The sequence below is a fragment of the Suillus subalutaceus genome, assembly GCF_016647625.1.
Source record: "Suillus subalutaceus strain FC151 chromosome Unknown DFJ58scaffold_15, whole genome shotgun sequence".
Taxonomy (NCBI): Eukaryota; Fungi; Basidiomycota; class Agaricomycetes; order Boletales; family Suillaceae; genus Suillus; species Suillus subalutaceus.
The window spans coordinates 349,274-362,685 of NW_024540264.1; the positions used below are offsets into that span (position 1 = coordinate 349,274).

Sequence of the window (13,412 nt, forward strand, 5' to 3'; positions counted from 1 at the left end):
TGACACTATAGCCTGTACCAAAATGGCAGTACATAGTATGAACCTATTTCGGCTTCAGGACCGTTCATGCTATGTGGAAGGTACGTTAGAGACGGGCTGGTCACCAGTGTAAGGCACTGTCCCATTCACATGGGCGCAACCCATTTGACAACCCGGCCTATATAAGTACATCTTCAGATTGCCAGATATATCGCTAAGAATCGTCCAACATAATGTCTGCCCACGTCAACGTAGGTTTTCCCATACCAATACATCCCTCCCCCTCGTTAACTTAGTAGACACCTACAGGAAAGTGTATCCAAGAAAGATCTCAAGCAAGTGAAACAGTATCTGGAGAACATAGATCCGGAGAATGTTGAAAAGGCGTATGGAATGGGGAAGTACACCTCTTGGCACGGTGACGGAAAGTCGCAGTCCAAAACGGACATCACCTTCCAGACGAAGTCGATGTGTACGAGTGGAAAACCGCCAACGTATGTCACGATCGTCGCGCGGAAAGGGAGGACAGAGGCGTATGTGACATACGAGTCGTCTAGTTGGACTGAGAGTACCAAGACTATCATCGATGAGATGATCAAAGCTATCAAGGTCTGGTAAGGTGCTCCAACTTCATCGCAAATGTCGCAGCTAACATTGACAGAACAAGGATGGTGAAGCAATAACGCGATATGACGAATGCTAAGACCGAATCGATCAATTAGGGTGTATGATATTTTCGGGCTATACAGAGTCTTGCCACGTACTATCTACTTTCGTGTCCTTTCCTTCTTCCCCATCTTGGACATCTTCGGATAACTGTTTCTCGAAGATGTTCAAGTCAAACACAGACTTTTCCGTGGAGCTGCGATAAACGTTTGGACCAACAATCAATGCAGTGCTCCGACCATCCTGCTTGACCGCATTTAATCGCCAATATGTCTCACGTATCCACTCGGCATGATCGACCAAAGAAGTCCAGCCCCCGTGATGATCTCATGGAACTTGAGATAATACGGCGCATGCGCGAACAACATCGCGCGACCAAGATTATAGTCACCATATCTATCATGGTTCTCCTGCGCAAAACATACACCAAAGTGCTGGCGGAGGTAATACCGTTTGATCATGACGCTCGCTCGAATGGTCAGATCTACTTGATCGTTTGGGCCCCGGAAGACATTCGGCCACTTGGAAGTGTCTCCGAACGAAGTCCAGTCATGCGGGACAGCGTTCCAACCCTCGCCGGGGATCCCCGGTCTCTCACAGGGATCCTCTCCGGTCGAATTCAAGTCGTCTGGAAACTTTGGCGGTGAGCATAAGGGGGAGAATCTGTGCGCCGCCCCAGTCTATGAGCCCTACGATCTTCGTGTCGTCAATTGGGTCAAAAAATATGTTACGGAGTGCGAGGTCGGGATGGTATAAGGCCAAGGGGAGGTAAGGCGATGGAGGGACGAAATGAGGTATGAGCGAGGAAAGAAGTTGAAATAGTTCTGAAAATTTTTGAGGGGTGCATTTGGGCTCCGAGAAGTGATCGAGAAAGCTGCTCCTGTTTCAAGCCTTGACCATTCCCTCAGAGCATGCAAGATTCTCATGCTCCAACCGGGCCCTCCAGAGATCCATGAGGGATTGATATGGTCCCCCAAGGTTATTCTGCGTGATAGTGAAGAGTGGTCCCATGATAAAGCCTCCTTCATCATTGAAGGTAATGCTGCCGATCTCATCAAACGGTACGGGTGCCGACAAAGTAGTTTGTAGTTTTGCCAGAGCTTTGGTGACGGCTAGTTGCTGTACTTCTGACATACCATCCAGACCACGAAGCTTGTTGTCATCGTTGGTGAGATTGTCAAGCTTTCGTCCGTGGACAACGTCCATGAGAACATACGGCGCACCAGCTGGATTAGAAAATGTAACGTCCCAAGCGTGGACTTGTGGGACCTGGATACCTGGATACGAGCCAGGACGCACGAACAAACTGCATGGTGGCTATCTCAGACAGCTTTGCCTGGGGATTAAAGTCCTCGTCATCATACGCTGACACGCTAGCGGCGATCTCGGTGTCGTCGGCGAAGACTAGTCTGTAGACGGTATTGTAGCTACCCCTTCCGAGAAGTTGGATGGATTGGCAAGTAGGTTTCGAAAGACGTTTCGTAGCACAATCAACGAGTCCAGAGAGGTTGACCCATCGTGATTTGCGAAGTGTGGAAATTTGCAGCTCAAGGTCTTTGGACATTGACATGACTTGCAACGCGCCATGGAGATGGTCATGATTAGTTATGTTAAAATGTTCTGTGCATCCTCGCCCTACCTGATTAATTCCTAGTTTGCAAGGTCATATTTCAAGGGAAGAAATGTGACGGTATGACTCTTAAGTTATAGTGGAGGAGGGCTTTGTTGGAATTTATCACAAGGTTTTCCCACAGACCGGCATCTACCTTGCACTTAGCCTGATTCGTTCAAATCTGTTCGTTGGAATTTTGTCTGCTTTTCAACATTGCGACTTCAGAATAAAAGCAGAGCTCTCAGAGGATCGTCGCACCACTTACACGCACCACTGACCAACTATCTCACCAATAAGTATGTCAAGCGTCACATAAACTAAACAGCCGACAGTCTCGACCAGACAATCACGTCCTCCTGTCCGACGCATGCGCTGATACCTTGTCATTTCACCGAATTGTGTCACCTGTAGTACAGCACATCCCTAGGCGCATTCTTTAGATGGAGCCCCAATTCATCGTGCCAACGCGACCATGCCTCACTCTTCTGACTGGAGCCTATTTGATAGGTCTTTCCGTCCTTATTCGACGCACGAATCAGCGCTGACCTTGCGACGGGCCTCGGTATACGTGGTATACCACCGTCTCGAACTGTTTATGTGTCAGAAACCGTAATGCAATACCGGATGCTCGATATTTCATGCATTATCGGACGGATGGGCATCTCTGGTATGTTGAAAGGTGTGTAGATCAGCAAGCGAGTTGCGTGCCCTATACTTATTGAGAGGTCCGGAAGCAGGAGCTATTCTAGTATAGAGTGATCACGATGTCCGCGTGCTACTAAACTAGGGTGGATGGATGGCAATTCCGGCCGCCATACAATACATCATACATTTCGTGACGAACTTGATGATGTTTCGATTGAAGGACAGGGATGTACAAACCCACTCGCTGTCCACAACGAGTTCGCGCGCGGAATCGCCCCGAACCCATCTGTTGTCGGCCCAGACTCGCAAGGAAATCCGCATGTGGGCGGTGCCCTTCTGTGATCTGCCATTGAGATGAATCTAGTATAATATGTCTTGTTCGCAGTCAGCTGCGAGTGCTGCGGGAAGGAAAATGTAATGCCGTTGTTTGGTCTCTCAGTTCAAAACTCGAGCATACAACAATTTCGCATTTGTTGTCCCAGTTCCAAGTGACGTCTACATTCAATACTTAGATGGATCTGGTATCGTCCACCTGTTTGCGGTCAGGTGTGATGCATATGCCGCGGGACAGAAAATAGGGTGCTCCTGCCTGGGACTGAACACCAGTGCATACAGCGATATCACAGTCCCAGTTCTCCAACTTGGGTTTAGAATGCCGCCCAGCGTCCTAGCCGTTCCGTTGTCATCTCGCTTCTTTTTGGAACTACTTATTCCTTTCTGGACGTTTTGTTTCTGCTCGGGACCTTTGTAAGGAGTTCTCTTTTGAGATGAACTTGCCTTTGTACGGCATTGAATATTGAGCCACTCCCTTTCTTCGCCTTGCTTTGTGACTTGACCGAGTCCCTCTACATATAAAACCAGGTCTGTACTTGTCAAATTTCCATCACCACTGAGCAGGAAATAGACCCTCATTCACTCATTCATCACTTCCCGAAGTTCTCGCTACACGACTCGTGGCAGACTTACGTCGTTGAAATGGACAGCGCTACCTACTAGTAGTTGATGGACTGCATCATGCGTAAGCTTCGGAGGCCATTCCCAACTAGGCACGCCTTCTATTCTTAATGCATACTCGATAAGGATCTTTGTATTTATCAGATCCGGGGGCATACGGGTGCGCACAACACTTCAGCCAAATCGTTTTTACTATCATCAGATAACTGGCTCTGGGCCTTCTTTCCACCGGTCTTCAGTTGTCTGGCGATGGTAAAATTTCGCAGGTTTATGAAAGAACGGGGTCCAAACGTCAGTGTGCTATTGTGACTACACTGACTCATGTGACTATCTTTATTCTATCAGGATCCGAACTAGTCCCTATTACAAGGATGTGATGATGCGGTGAGATACGATACTCTGCTGGCAACACTCATGTAAGTAATGCAGCCTGAGCTGTGAGCGCACTGAGTGTATCGTGGCCCGTTGGCTCTTCTGCAAATGGGCCACAATACACTAAGATACGCGTACCAGGGCTTCCGCACATCACACGCGCACGCCTGAGAGATCCACATGACCATACAGCCATGTCAAGTGGAGGTATGGCCGCAGTACTCTTGACATTGACAGTGTAATGACTGAAGCCAGGAACCATCGCTTGCTTTTGTAGTTCCGCAGCTATCGCTTACATCCAGGCTCTGAGTCCTCATGTTCCGAGTCATGTTGTGACGGCTGTGCGAAGGTACCGTCGGGCCGTCCACCGCAGGGGTATCTCCCGCGAACGTATTCCTCGGACATACATTTTTGCAAATAGGCGTAGCACCACAGGTACAGGAGAACTGTATTATTAGGTATGATAGTGGTAATCTGAACCTAAAGGTCAGACATAACTCCTAGGAGAACATATAGCCTGACCGGAAGGACTAGTGCGCTCTCATTCTTGACAGGACCGCAGCACCTCGTTTATCATGTCTAGTACACCGGAGGAGAGGTCTCAGCTCAGGTGGGGTGACGTCACACGTCAATGTGTACATATAGATCTTGAATTAGTTATGTAAGTTATCCTGTCAGATAAACTTTCAATAAAGGCTGCCCAAGGTTAGTCTCTGATATGGAAGTCGGTATCTTTCTATAACAGGCGCGCACGGTACCGATGCCATTGGGCGCAAGGCGTAATGAGGAATCTATTCGAGAGGCGGGTACTGCGCGATTGCTAGAAAGAGTTGTTATCTTCCTCATCTTCGGGAATGTTATCTTTCAACCACTGATTTATCCATTCAACGATGTTTGCCACATTCTTTTCCAGGTCCTGAGAAGATTCGCTTTTGAGATCAACAATAATCTGTTGGGGGTAGGAGTCTCGGGCTTCTTGGAGGACGACTTCCATTATCTCCGCTTCATTGTTTTCCTGTATCTTTTTAAGAGAGTAATTACTGCGATCGCATCAGATCTGGACTGATTTCGATTGTAGTAGGGGGTACGCACCGTTTTTCGAGACGTTCCCAGAGCAGGGTATGATTGCAGCGTAGAACGACGACTAGATCTGCCCATCGTTCAGGGAAAATTTCACAAGTGTGCCAGTCGAGAATTATTCCGCCGGCAGATGCCAATGGTTCAAGTTCGTCTAAGAGCTAATATTGACTAATGAGATATGGAAGTAGATGATGGATGTCCGCGGACCTTGTCTTCGTCTACTGTGTAAGTTTGCCATTGTTCATCAAACCCGTGATGAAAGCCATTGTCTTTTACTAATTCACCGACGTTGATGTGTTTTAAAGGGACTGGGGAGGCATCTTGTAGGAGTTGAGCATGAGTTGACTTTCCAGTACCTGGAGTTCCAGTGATGATGATAACGGGGTAACGTTGTAGCATATTGAGTACTGGTCGCGTGAATTATGTAAGAAAGGACGGAAATTTAATCCGAGGGTTGGATACTAAATTGAGAGCGGTGATCGGATTAATGCTGTCATTTGCATTTTGAGCGGACGACCGTCATCAATCCAATCTACACTTTTTGAGAAGCTTCCGTTCGCTTGACTAGTAAACTTGCTAACTCTCCTCATGTACTCTTTCAAGTACTATGGACGGTTCTCCCCCAACCCGTACATACTATTCACCACCATCCCCTATCATCATACAACTCAATACAATCATCACAATATCCGCCTCAGGTCTACCAACTAAGGGCTCCGTTTACCATTTATTTGGCGATGGCACCCTCATCGCACCCCCATTCTTCAACGACCTTTCCACTACTTACCTTGCTCTCGTCATCATGGCATCCCTCCTCACCGTATTCGCTAGGAATACAACACTCTCAGCCGCATTCTTATGGTCAGGTAGAGTTCGCAAGAAGAGTCTCTTGTACACTCTATTCCTTAGTCAACTTCTCGCACCTGTCTCCATCTTGTCCTTGCTTATCGCCCAATTTAACCCCAATTTCGATTGCAAACTGTTTGTCAATCCTATATCTTTTCAAATGTTAACTCCCAACTGATTTTATTACGTAATCAGCATCATGCGCATTGTGGTCGCTAGTACAGGAATATCTTTATCTTTATTGGTACGCTCCGTAACTCATATTCATTATCCCTTCACAACTAACTTCTCTACATAGATATCCGGTATCCTGGGCGTAAAGGCCTACCGGTGTCTAGACAACTCTCGCTTAGTTCTAGTCGTCTTGGTTGCGCTCAGGACTGCTGCAATTGTTCTTCTCGCTCTAGATCTTGCATCACTTGACAGTTATCGCAGTCTTGCAGGTGCTTCTTTTGACTTTTCCTCATCCCACTTTCATCTACTAAATAACAAAAACAGGCCGCTGCTATCGACCATCTAATGCCATCACATATGCTTTCATAATACTTTTATTCATCGAATCGCTATTCGTTTGTCTTTGCTGTGAGTTCAAACTTATTATATTACCCTAACGAGACTCATCATTACAGTTCTTTATGCTGTTTGGAAATCACATAGTTCCGCCGCCGTCCGAGGCAGAATTAACGTATCACTCTCTCTTGACGATGTCGCAGATCCCCATCTAGACACCCGAAAAAAAGAGAGCATCGAGAGTCACAAGACCACTCACAGTCGCCGCGGCTGGTGGGATTACGTTCCTACTGTAGATAATCCTCCATTTTCCCCAAGATCTCGTAGAACTCGGTCTCTCTCTCATGACCCGAGCATTCCCATGGGCGGTCTTTCCAAGTTTCGTACCGGTGAAAGATTGCGTGATCCGGAGAATGTCCCCTCTAGACCGCCCATCCCCTCGCTGCCTACAGAATCCCCTCTCACTCGCACATCCACAATCCGCGTCTCCACCACACTTCCAAATATTTGCAATGACGTCCCAATCCCTCGTCGGTCCTCTTCTCCTGCCATCTCGTCCATAAGTCGCATAAGTCGATATATGCCTCGAGTAGCGTTGTTTGGAGAAGTGATGAGAGATGAAGTAAGCTCGTCTTTGTGGTTAATCTTTTCCAACCTTACGTGCTTATCCAGTTATTCTATACCACCTTCATCACCGTTTCCACCGTCGTTTCGGTCATAATGACTATAGTCGGTGTTAACAGCTCGGACTCAGCCGATCACGTAGCTTGGATGGCCTTTGACTGTGAGTTAGCCCCACTCAACCCACATCCAGTGTTATGAAAACTCACACTGATGCAGGGGCCTTGATCTCGTGTCTTGTGATCCACAGTTTCAGTCGTGTCATCCGCCGCCACGAAAACGAAGCCCTTTTACAGCAGCCTAGCGCTTGGCATCATAATTTGCGTACAGACCGCAGTACCGCGGAACTTTTGACGGAAGGGAGGGTAAGAGCTCCTAGGTCTTCATTTGGACGCTCATTCCAAGTGCGCACCCGGCGTCCGACGAGTCGTCGGTACGATGCCGATGCTCTACGCGACCCCTCCACAACCTCCCGTTCCCTACGAGGAGATCCTCATTCCAACGCGTTATCTCGCCACCAAGAAGAAACCCGCCCTAATACCGTCCTACCCACCCATCCATCCACGCCCGAAGTCGATTCTTTCCCCGATGACCTTTCATCTTGTCGTAGAAGCGGTACGAAACTCACGGAGAGGGTTTTCTTGGGGCACCAGTATAATGATAGTTTACCTAGTTTATCACCACGTCCTGACCTGGACAATCAACCTTCATTGCAAGCTAGTCATATTGTAACATAGACATTGCATTTCCAATTCACTTGCACTGCTACTGAGCTGAGCTGATGAAGTCATCGGCAGTCGTCATGCCGCAGAAAGACACAAGTCTAGACCATGATGCACGTGTCGTTACTTCGGGTTACCAGACGTGATACTGAGAAGTCAGCAATACGGAGATGAGAGAGAGAGAATTTCTTTATTTATATACCGCTCTGAAGACGCGGTGCCTTGTGGCCTATCCTGGGGGTTAATGTACTGAATATAAATTAAGGGATAATACGAATTCTAGCCAAAGGAGTCCGCGTTTCAGTGGTGACGTTGTTGGTTTGCGCATGGGTGTCGATACCCGCAATACGGAGATGAGGAGCGCGCATACTACTTATTGCAGTTATATATCAGGAAATGATGCTTAGGCGCTTGTAGTAGGCGCTTGTACATGCGAAAGGAAAGTGATACGTACATGTTTCCAAGACGCGCGCCTATCAGACGAATCATGATCGTGACCGTCCCTTAAAGTTAAGGCCTAATAATAAAAACTCCCACGATCAGTCTATCAAAGCTCAGGGTTTGCAATGGACGACGACGAGCTCATCAGCGTGCTGCCTATCCACTATTCAAACAGTCTCAGTCCAAACGTGCACATCCATCAATTTCCGCTTCTTTCTCGTCCATTGCAAACACCACCTGCTGCTGCAGTCAGCGGAAAACGAATTCGCGCACGAATAAAGCCAATCACGCGGAGATTAGAGATCCATGTACCAGTGGATCCGCGCCCAGAGGTGTGGAATGGTGAACGGAGCAAAGAGCTTGGTGCTGCTCGACAAGAGGATGACCGTGAAAAAAATCAGGATGTTGGGAAGATGAAGCAGATGGAAGGGGAGGACCCGCGGTTGGCCGAAGCGCGCATGCGGAGCGAACTGATACCGCAGGAGGGCGCGTATATGTTGGGAGTGGTTCGTAATGGTCCGTGATACATCACCGTCTGTGGCGATGCCGTTCGGTCTCATCTAGTGTGCGAAGGTCAATTACATCTGCAACCCATCGGCGAAACTCATCAGTTTCGACCGACGCTGACGTACTTGGATATCATGTCTCGAAAGAGTCGACGTTCGAGAGGCGATACTGGCTCTGATGATGATTCTGACGACGGTCCTCCGCCTGATCCTGATGAGCCGCCGCCAGTACAAACTACATCAAAGAAAGAAAAAAAAACCGCTTGAAGTGAAAGAGGTTCAAGTGTCTGCGCGAAAAGCTGCGGATGATAAGGGTAATTTGCAAGGAGGTCTATCTGCCGTGCGACGTGAAATGCTGCTTGCCATCCGAGCTGAAGAAGACGAAGTCTGGGAAGACCTAGACTTTTGTGACGGAGAAGTACTCTTTTCTTCTTTCTTTTTTGGTGGATGCTGATTACTTGGTGTAGACTGCTGAAGGACACGAAGCATTTGAAGCCGTATTTTCGCAAAATGAGGAGCATTTAGAATGCAAGTCTGATATTACTGCTTTTCTAAAGGGCATTAAAGGACTATAGATATTTATGGTGAACGCATGGTCACGGTAGCTATCGAAGATGGTGGTCATGCTTCTGACTTCGATGCAACTTTATTCTGTGCCACTCAGTGCAAATATAATAATACAAGAGCGACGACGACGGTTTGCTTTCATGCCCCTCCACCTTGTATCTCATGTCCGATAGTGAGACTGAGCCAGAGTCTGACGTTCCTTTTTCACCTGAGAAAGCATGCCCATTGGACCATGCCGATGATTCCACCACTAGTACGCTGAGCGATAGTGTCGCTCAGCTAGTGAACACGCCCCAAACCCATTCCTCAGATCCAATCAGCGCCGTGAATTCATCTGTCATGATATTAGAGTCTTTGGATTTCAGTCTTATTCGCAAGGTTGTATCTTTCTCGAAACCAATGAATACTAACATCGTACTCAAACGTGCACAGGACGCGTCTTTGCATGGAACCATTCAGGAGTCATCGACCTCACTCTTAGAGTTCTTGCATGTCGTACTTTCGACGAATCCAACCGCCGCTCATGATGTGCGCCGCATGATGGAATGCCTCGCTCACTTACGTAGGTGAATTCATGACTCTCGTTTACCTCTGCTCATGAGGTGCTTATTCTCCAGTTCGACCGTCCTTCCTAAATCTGCTGTTCCAATACCGGCGTCTGTTCCACGCTCTAGCCGTTCAAGAGCTCACAAAAGTCGCAGTCATTCCCATCATTATATCTTGGGTGGACGCTGTCCTTGCAAGACTCGGGGATGTGGTTTCATGTGTTGCGAGCGCCATGCATGATCGCTACTTCGACGATGAGCTTCCTGAAGCTTTGAAAAAACGAAGAGAGGAAGATAATCTACGGGCTGCGGCTCAGCTCCCAGGTAGTCAGCGATCTTGTTAGATGTCAGTCTTATTGATGTTGCTTAGATAGGTGGGATTCCGTCCCGTCGATCCTGATGTCCGAAAAGGCTTCACCTGCCGCAAAGCGCTTAGCCCTTCGCCTGTTGGTCTCGCGATATGTATTGCAACCCCAGTTGGCTCTTCATCCAAGGGTCGTCGATACACCACTGGACGACAGGTGAGTGTGCATTTGACTCTTCTGATCTCGCCAGACCTGATCGTGTCAACAGTATGGTATCACTGCTTCCCTATCTCACAGACTTTATGCAGCACACTGTGGTGCAACTCTCAGAGTGCTCCCCGCTACACGCGCAACACCAATATATGTTTCAGGAGCGCATGAATTGCGCGATGCTGCTCTCACTATTCTCTGTTCGTATTTCTCATTCTGCAGCTCGAAACGATGACAATTAATGCATCACAGCTCGTGGACTTTACGACGAGTACAAAAGATACGGAAACAGACGTTCCGTTTCGACCTTACACGCTAGCGACAGTGATGAGACTGCTACGTTTTGTGATGCTTGTCGACAATACGCTCTCAGCGCAAACTGTCGTATCGCCTTGCCAAGACCTCGATGCCCCGCGGGTCGTTCTTATTTTATGGAGGCATTTCGTACCTTGGACCTGGCGACTACTCACGGAATGTAACGCGTCTGATTCGGAGACCATCATCTTTCTGGTTAGGACTCCCTCTTCTTCTCCGAAGGACCTCCATTGATAAGAATAGACGACTACATGGCTTCACTGCGCTTTCGACTCGGACCCTCAAACTACCATATCTACGCTGGCGACCCTTACTGGTGACGAACACGGCAAATATATGATTTGTGCATATCTTGTGAGTAGTATGCAGGCTGGCTGTCTAATGCTCTGATCGCTTTGGCTGCAGGCCTATTTTTCTCGACTTTTGGTGTATCTTTCTTCAGCTCCGCGTCCTCGAAATCTCACCACAACTCAAACGGATGTTCTACTAAAGATCTGCCGGTACTTCGTTCATTGGAGCGATTCGGATTTGCTAGGCATTCGCAAGTCTAGTGATTGCTGTAGATACCTCACTCTTCTCTTCGTTTATCTTTCGTGCGTTGACAACGGACACGATGGCGAGTCGAACTCTTCCTGCGTTAAAATCGTTGCTCAGCCTTGTGATTGACGTCAGCTAGCGACTACGTTACACACGCCATGGCTAGAATGCAGCCCAGAAGTTTGAGGGACGGTTGGAAGCAGGCGATACAGGAATTACCGACGTTTTGTGATGAGCTAGAGAAAAGTAGGTTTATATTTTGTAAATTGTCAAATAATAATACGTTTGCATCAGGCATGTCCAATACTCGGATGCAAGCATTTTCCCAACTGGAATACTTCTGGCTCACTTACGTTTTCATAGGCAGCTACTCGAGGACAAGCCTGACAAGAATCATATTCGCAGAGCGAAACAATTCCTTGACTTTTTGACGATCACATGTTTTTCAAATGTCCAGATCTCAGACCAGAAGTTAATGATCGAGTTCCTCGAGGCCACGATGAAATCTTTGCGTCGTGAATCCGCAGAAAAGCAACTGCAGGACTTGTCCACGAGTTTCCTCTCGTGTTTAACGGCATTCCAGCGTGGAAAACCGGGAATTAGGGTCTGTGATGCTCCTTTATTGTCGGATGTCGAAAGTATCTGGCAAGTCGCTATGGACAACACCGCTACTGGTTAGCCCTAGCTTGTGAGCGTCGAATTGAGATTGCATCGCAAAGTTCTCACATCTGCTCCGTAGCTGCATTTGCTTTGCATATCATCTTATCTCGCCGACTGCCCGACTCACTTACCCAATCAGAGGCCTGGGATTACCTACGAAATGTTCTCCTGATGATCGGGTCGCAAGATTATTTTGGAGACGAAAGCCCCCTTGCGCTTATTGTCAATCCGACAATATGCGATGCTCTCTCACAGTTGCTGAGGCATGCAGACGAACATACCGGTGCGCACGTACCTCAATATGCTGCCCTGAAATCCCTCATCGATAAATGCGGTCCTTAGTCCGTGGTGATGCAGTCTTCTCCGTGGACGTCGCACCTTCAATCAGTGCTGCAGCGAATTCAACATTCAGACGATTGTCCCGACTTGGATGGCTACTCATCGTGGCTGAAGAAGAAGATTTCAAAGCCTGCGGCAGATTTAATGAAGCAGGTAGGGTCTTGGACCTGACGTAGAAGTAAAGCTAAACAATGAAGATAGATTGCACGAACGTCGGACGCAGGGGAGTTGCGTCAAGTGAGATTCCGACTTTCCCTTCTCAAGCTACGTCATATAACATAGGTTCAGGCTACACCGGCGATTGACATAATACCGTGTCGCATCGACGGTCTGTTTCAACTTGTATGTGTACTTCGTGGTCAGTTATTCAGACTTTATCAGAGAATTGTTCCTAACACTGCAGTATTAGCGACTTAGAGCTGGGCTGGAGTTCTAGGCCTAGATTCCACCGTAGTAGGAGTTATCCTCGCTCAATGGGCACTTTTATGGTAGTCTCGAGGCACCTGGAGCGCACTCGCAAACACAAATCAATCTGCGCCGTCATTGCTGCCAGGTGAGCGGCGCTGATAATAAGGACACGCATCATCTTTATTGCAACGTTGGATAGGGGTTCCCTGGCCAGGCTTGACGGGTGTCACCGAACATTATGACAGGTTGCGATCACCTGAAGGGCACGCATGACCATTACATCACCTTGACCTGGACTAGTCCGCTCATATACACTGAACGTATATGGTAAGAATCTACGCCCTCCCAGATGCGCCCACATTTTGCGCGAATAAGGTGCATACATCGTTGTACCTGAGGCCTGATGATCGCAAGTTCTTTCTAGGACAAAGGTAAGCGCGTGACACAAGGCACCTTTGAGGAAGGTATCCGGGGGATTTCAAATTCTGTCAGCTTCCATGCCCCATACAAGACATCCTCGAGCACAGTAAATGGGTCGAACGCGAGAGGAAACCACCATCGGACAGACGGAC

General features: G+C 48.0%; 5 protein-coding genes across 5 annotated transcripts; 3 read left to right on the forward strand and 2 right to left on the reverse strand.

Moving 5' to 3' along the window:
* Positions 1 to 1,530: 1,530 nt before the first annotated feature.
* On the reverse strand, positions 1,531 to 2,215 carry DFJ58DRAFT_838118 (uncharacterized protein; the record flags this gene model as incomplete). The annotated part of the gene is made up of 2 exons (XM_041392434.1): positions 1,531 to 1,922; positions 1,945 to 2,215. The coding sequence occupies 2 exons, from the start codon at positions 2,213 to 2,215 to the stop codon at positions 1,531 to 1,533; spliced, it is 663 nt and encodes a 220-aa protein (XP_041248158.1).
* A 2,409-nt stretch (positions 2,216 to 4,624) lies between these two features.
* On the reverse strand, positions 4,625 to 5,729 carry DFJ58DRAFT_679051 (AAA domain-containing protein). The gene is made up of 4 exons (XM_041383169.1): positions 5,516 to 5,729; positions 5,321 to 5,466; positions 4,751 to 5,268; positions 4,625 to 4,702 (listed from the first exon to the last, which is right to left on the reverse strand). Exons 1-3 carry the CDS (start codon positions 5,705 to 5,707, stop codon positions 5,049 to 5,051), a joined length of 558 nt encoding a protein of 185 aa, XP_041248159.1. The 5' UTR covers positions 5,708 to 5,729; the 3' UTR covers positions 4,625 to 4,702; positions 4,751 to 5,048.
* An 89-nt stretch (positions 5,730 to 5,818) lies between these two features.
* On the forward strand, positions 5,819 to 8,056 carry DFJ58DRAFT_698341 (uncharacterized protein). Its single transcript, XM_041383526.1, has 7 exons — positions 5,819 to 6,289; positions 6,350 to 6,398; positions 6,453 to 6,597; positions 6,653 to 6,736; positions 6,784 to 7,286; positions 7,337 to 7,448; positions 7,505 to 8,056. Exons 1-7 carry the CDS (start codon positions 5,916 to 5,918, stop codon positions 8,020 to 8,022), a joined length of 1,785 nt encoding a protein of 594 aa, XP_041248160.1. The 5' UTR covers positions 5,819 to 5,915; the 3' UTR covers positions 8,023 to 8,056.
* A 440-nt stretch (positions 8,057 to 8,496) lies between these two features.
* Positions 8,497 to 9,679, forward strand: DFJ58DRAFT_768304 (DNA-directed RNA polymerase III subunit Rpc5). The gene is made up of 4 exons (XM_041388938.1): positions 8,497 to 8,964; positions 9,022 to 9,182; positions 9,205 to 9,372; positions 9,422 to 9,679. The coding sequence occupies exons 1-4, from the start codon at positions 8,574 to 8,576 to the stop codon at positions 9,527 to 9,529; spliced, it is 828 nt and encodes a 275-aa protein (XP_041248161.1). The 5' UTR covers positions 8,497 to 8,573; the 3' UTR covers positions 9,530 to 9,679.
* Positions 9,680 to 9,828: 149 nt separating this feature from the next.
* Positions 9,829 to 13,120, forward strand: DFJ58DRAFT_742852 (uncharacterized protein). The gene is made up of 16 exons (XM_041387224.1): positions 9,829 to 9,899; positions 9,954 to 10,083; positions 10,139 to 10,390; positions 10,437 to 10,587; positions 10,640 to 10,781; positions 10,834 to 11,091; positions 11,140 to 11,250; positions 11,302 to 11,512; positions 11,569 to 11,679; positions 11,728 to 11,746; positions 11,797 to 12,107; positions 12,173 to 12,376; positions 12,437 to 12,585; positions 12,634 to 12,669; positions 12,721 to 12,790; positions 12,842 to 13,120. Exons 1-16 carry the CDS (start codon positions 9,861 to 9,863, stop codon positions 12,847 to 12,849), a joined length of 2,202 nt encoding a protein of 733 aa, XP_041248162.1. The 5' UTR covers positions 9,829 to 9,860; the 3' UTR covers positions 12,850 to 13,120.
* The last annotated feature ends 292 nt before the right edge of the window (positions 13,121 to 13,412 follow it).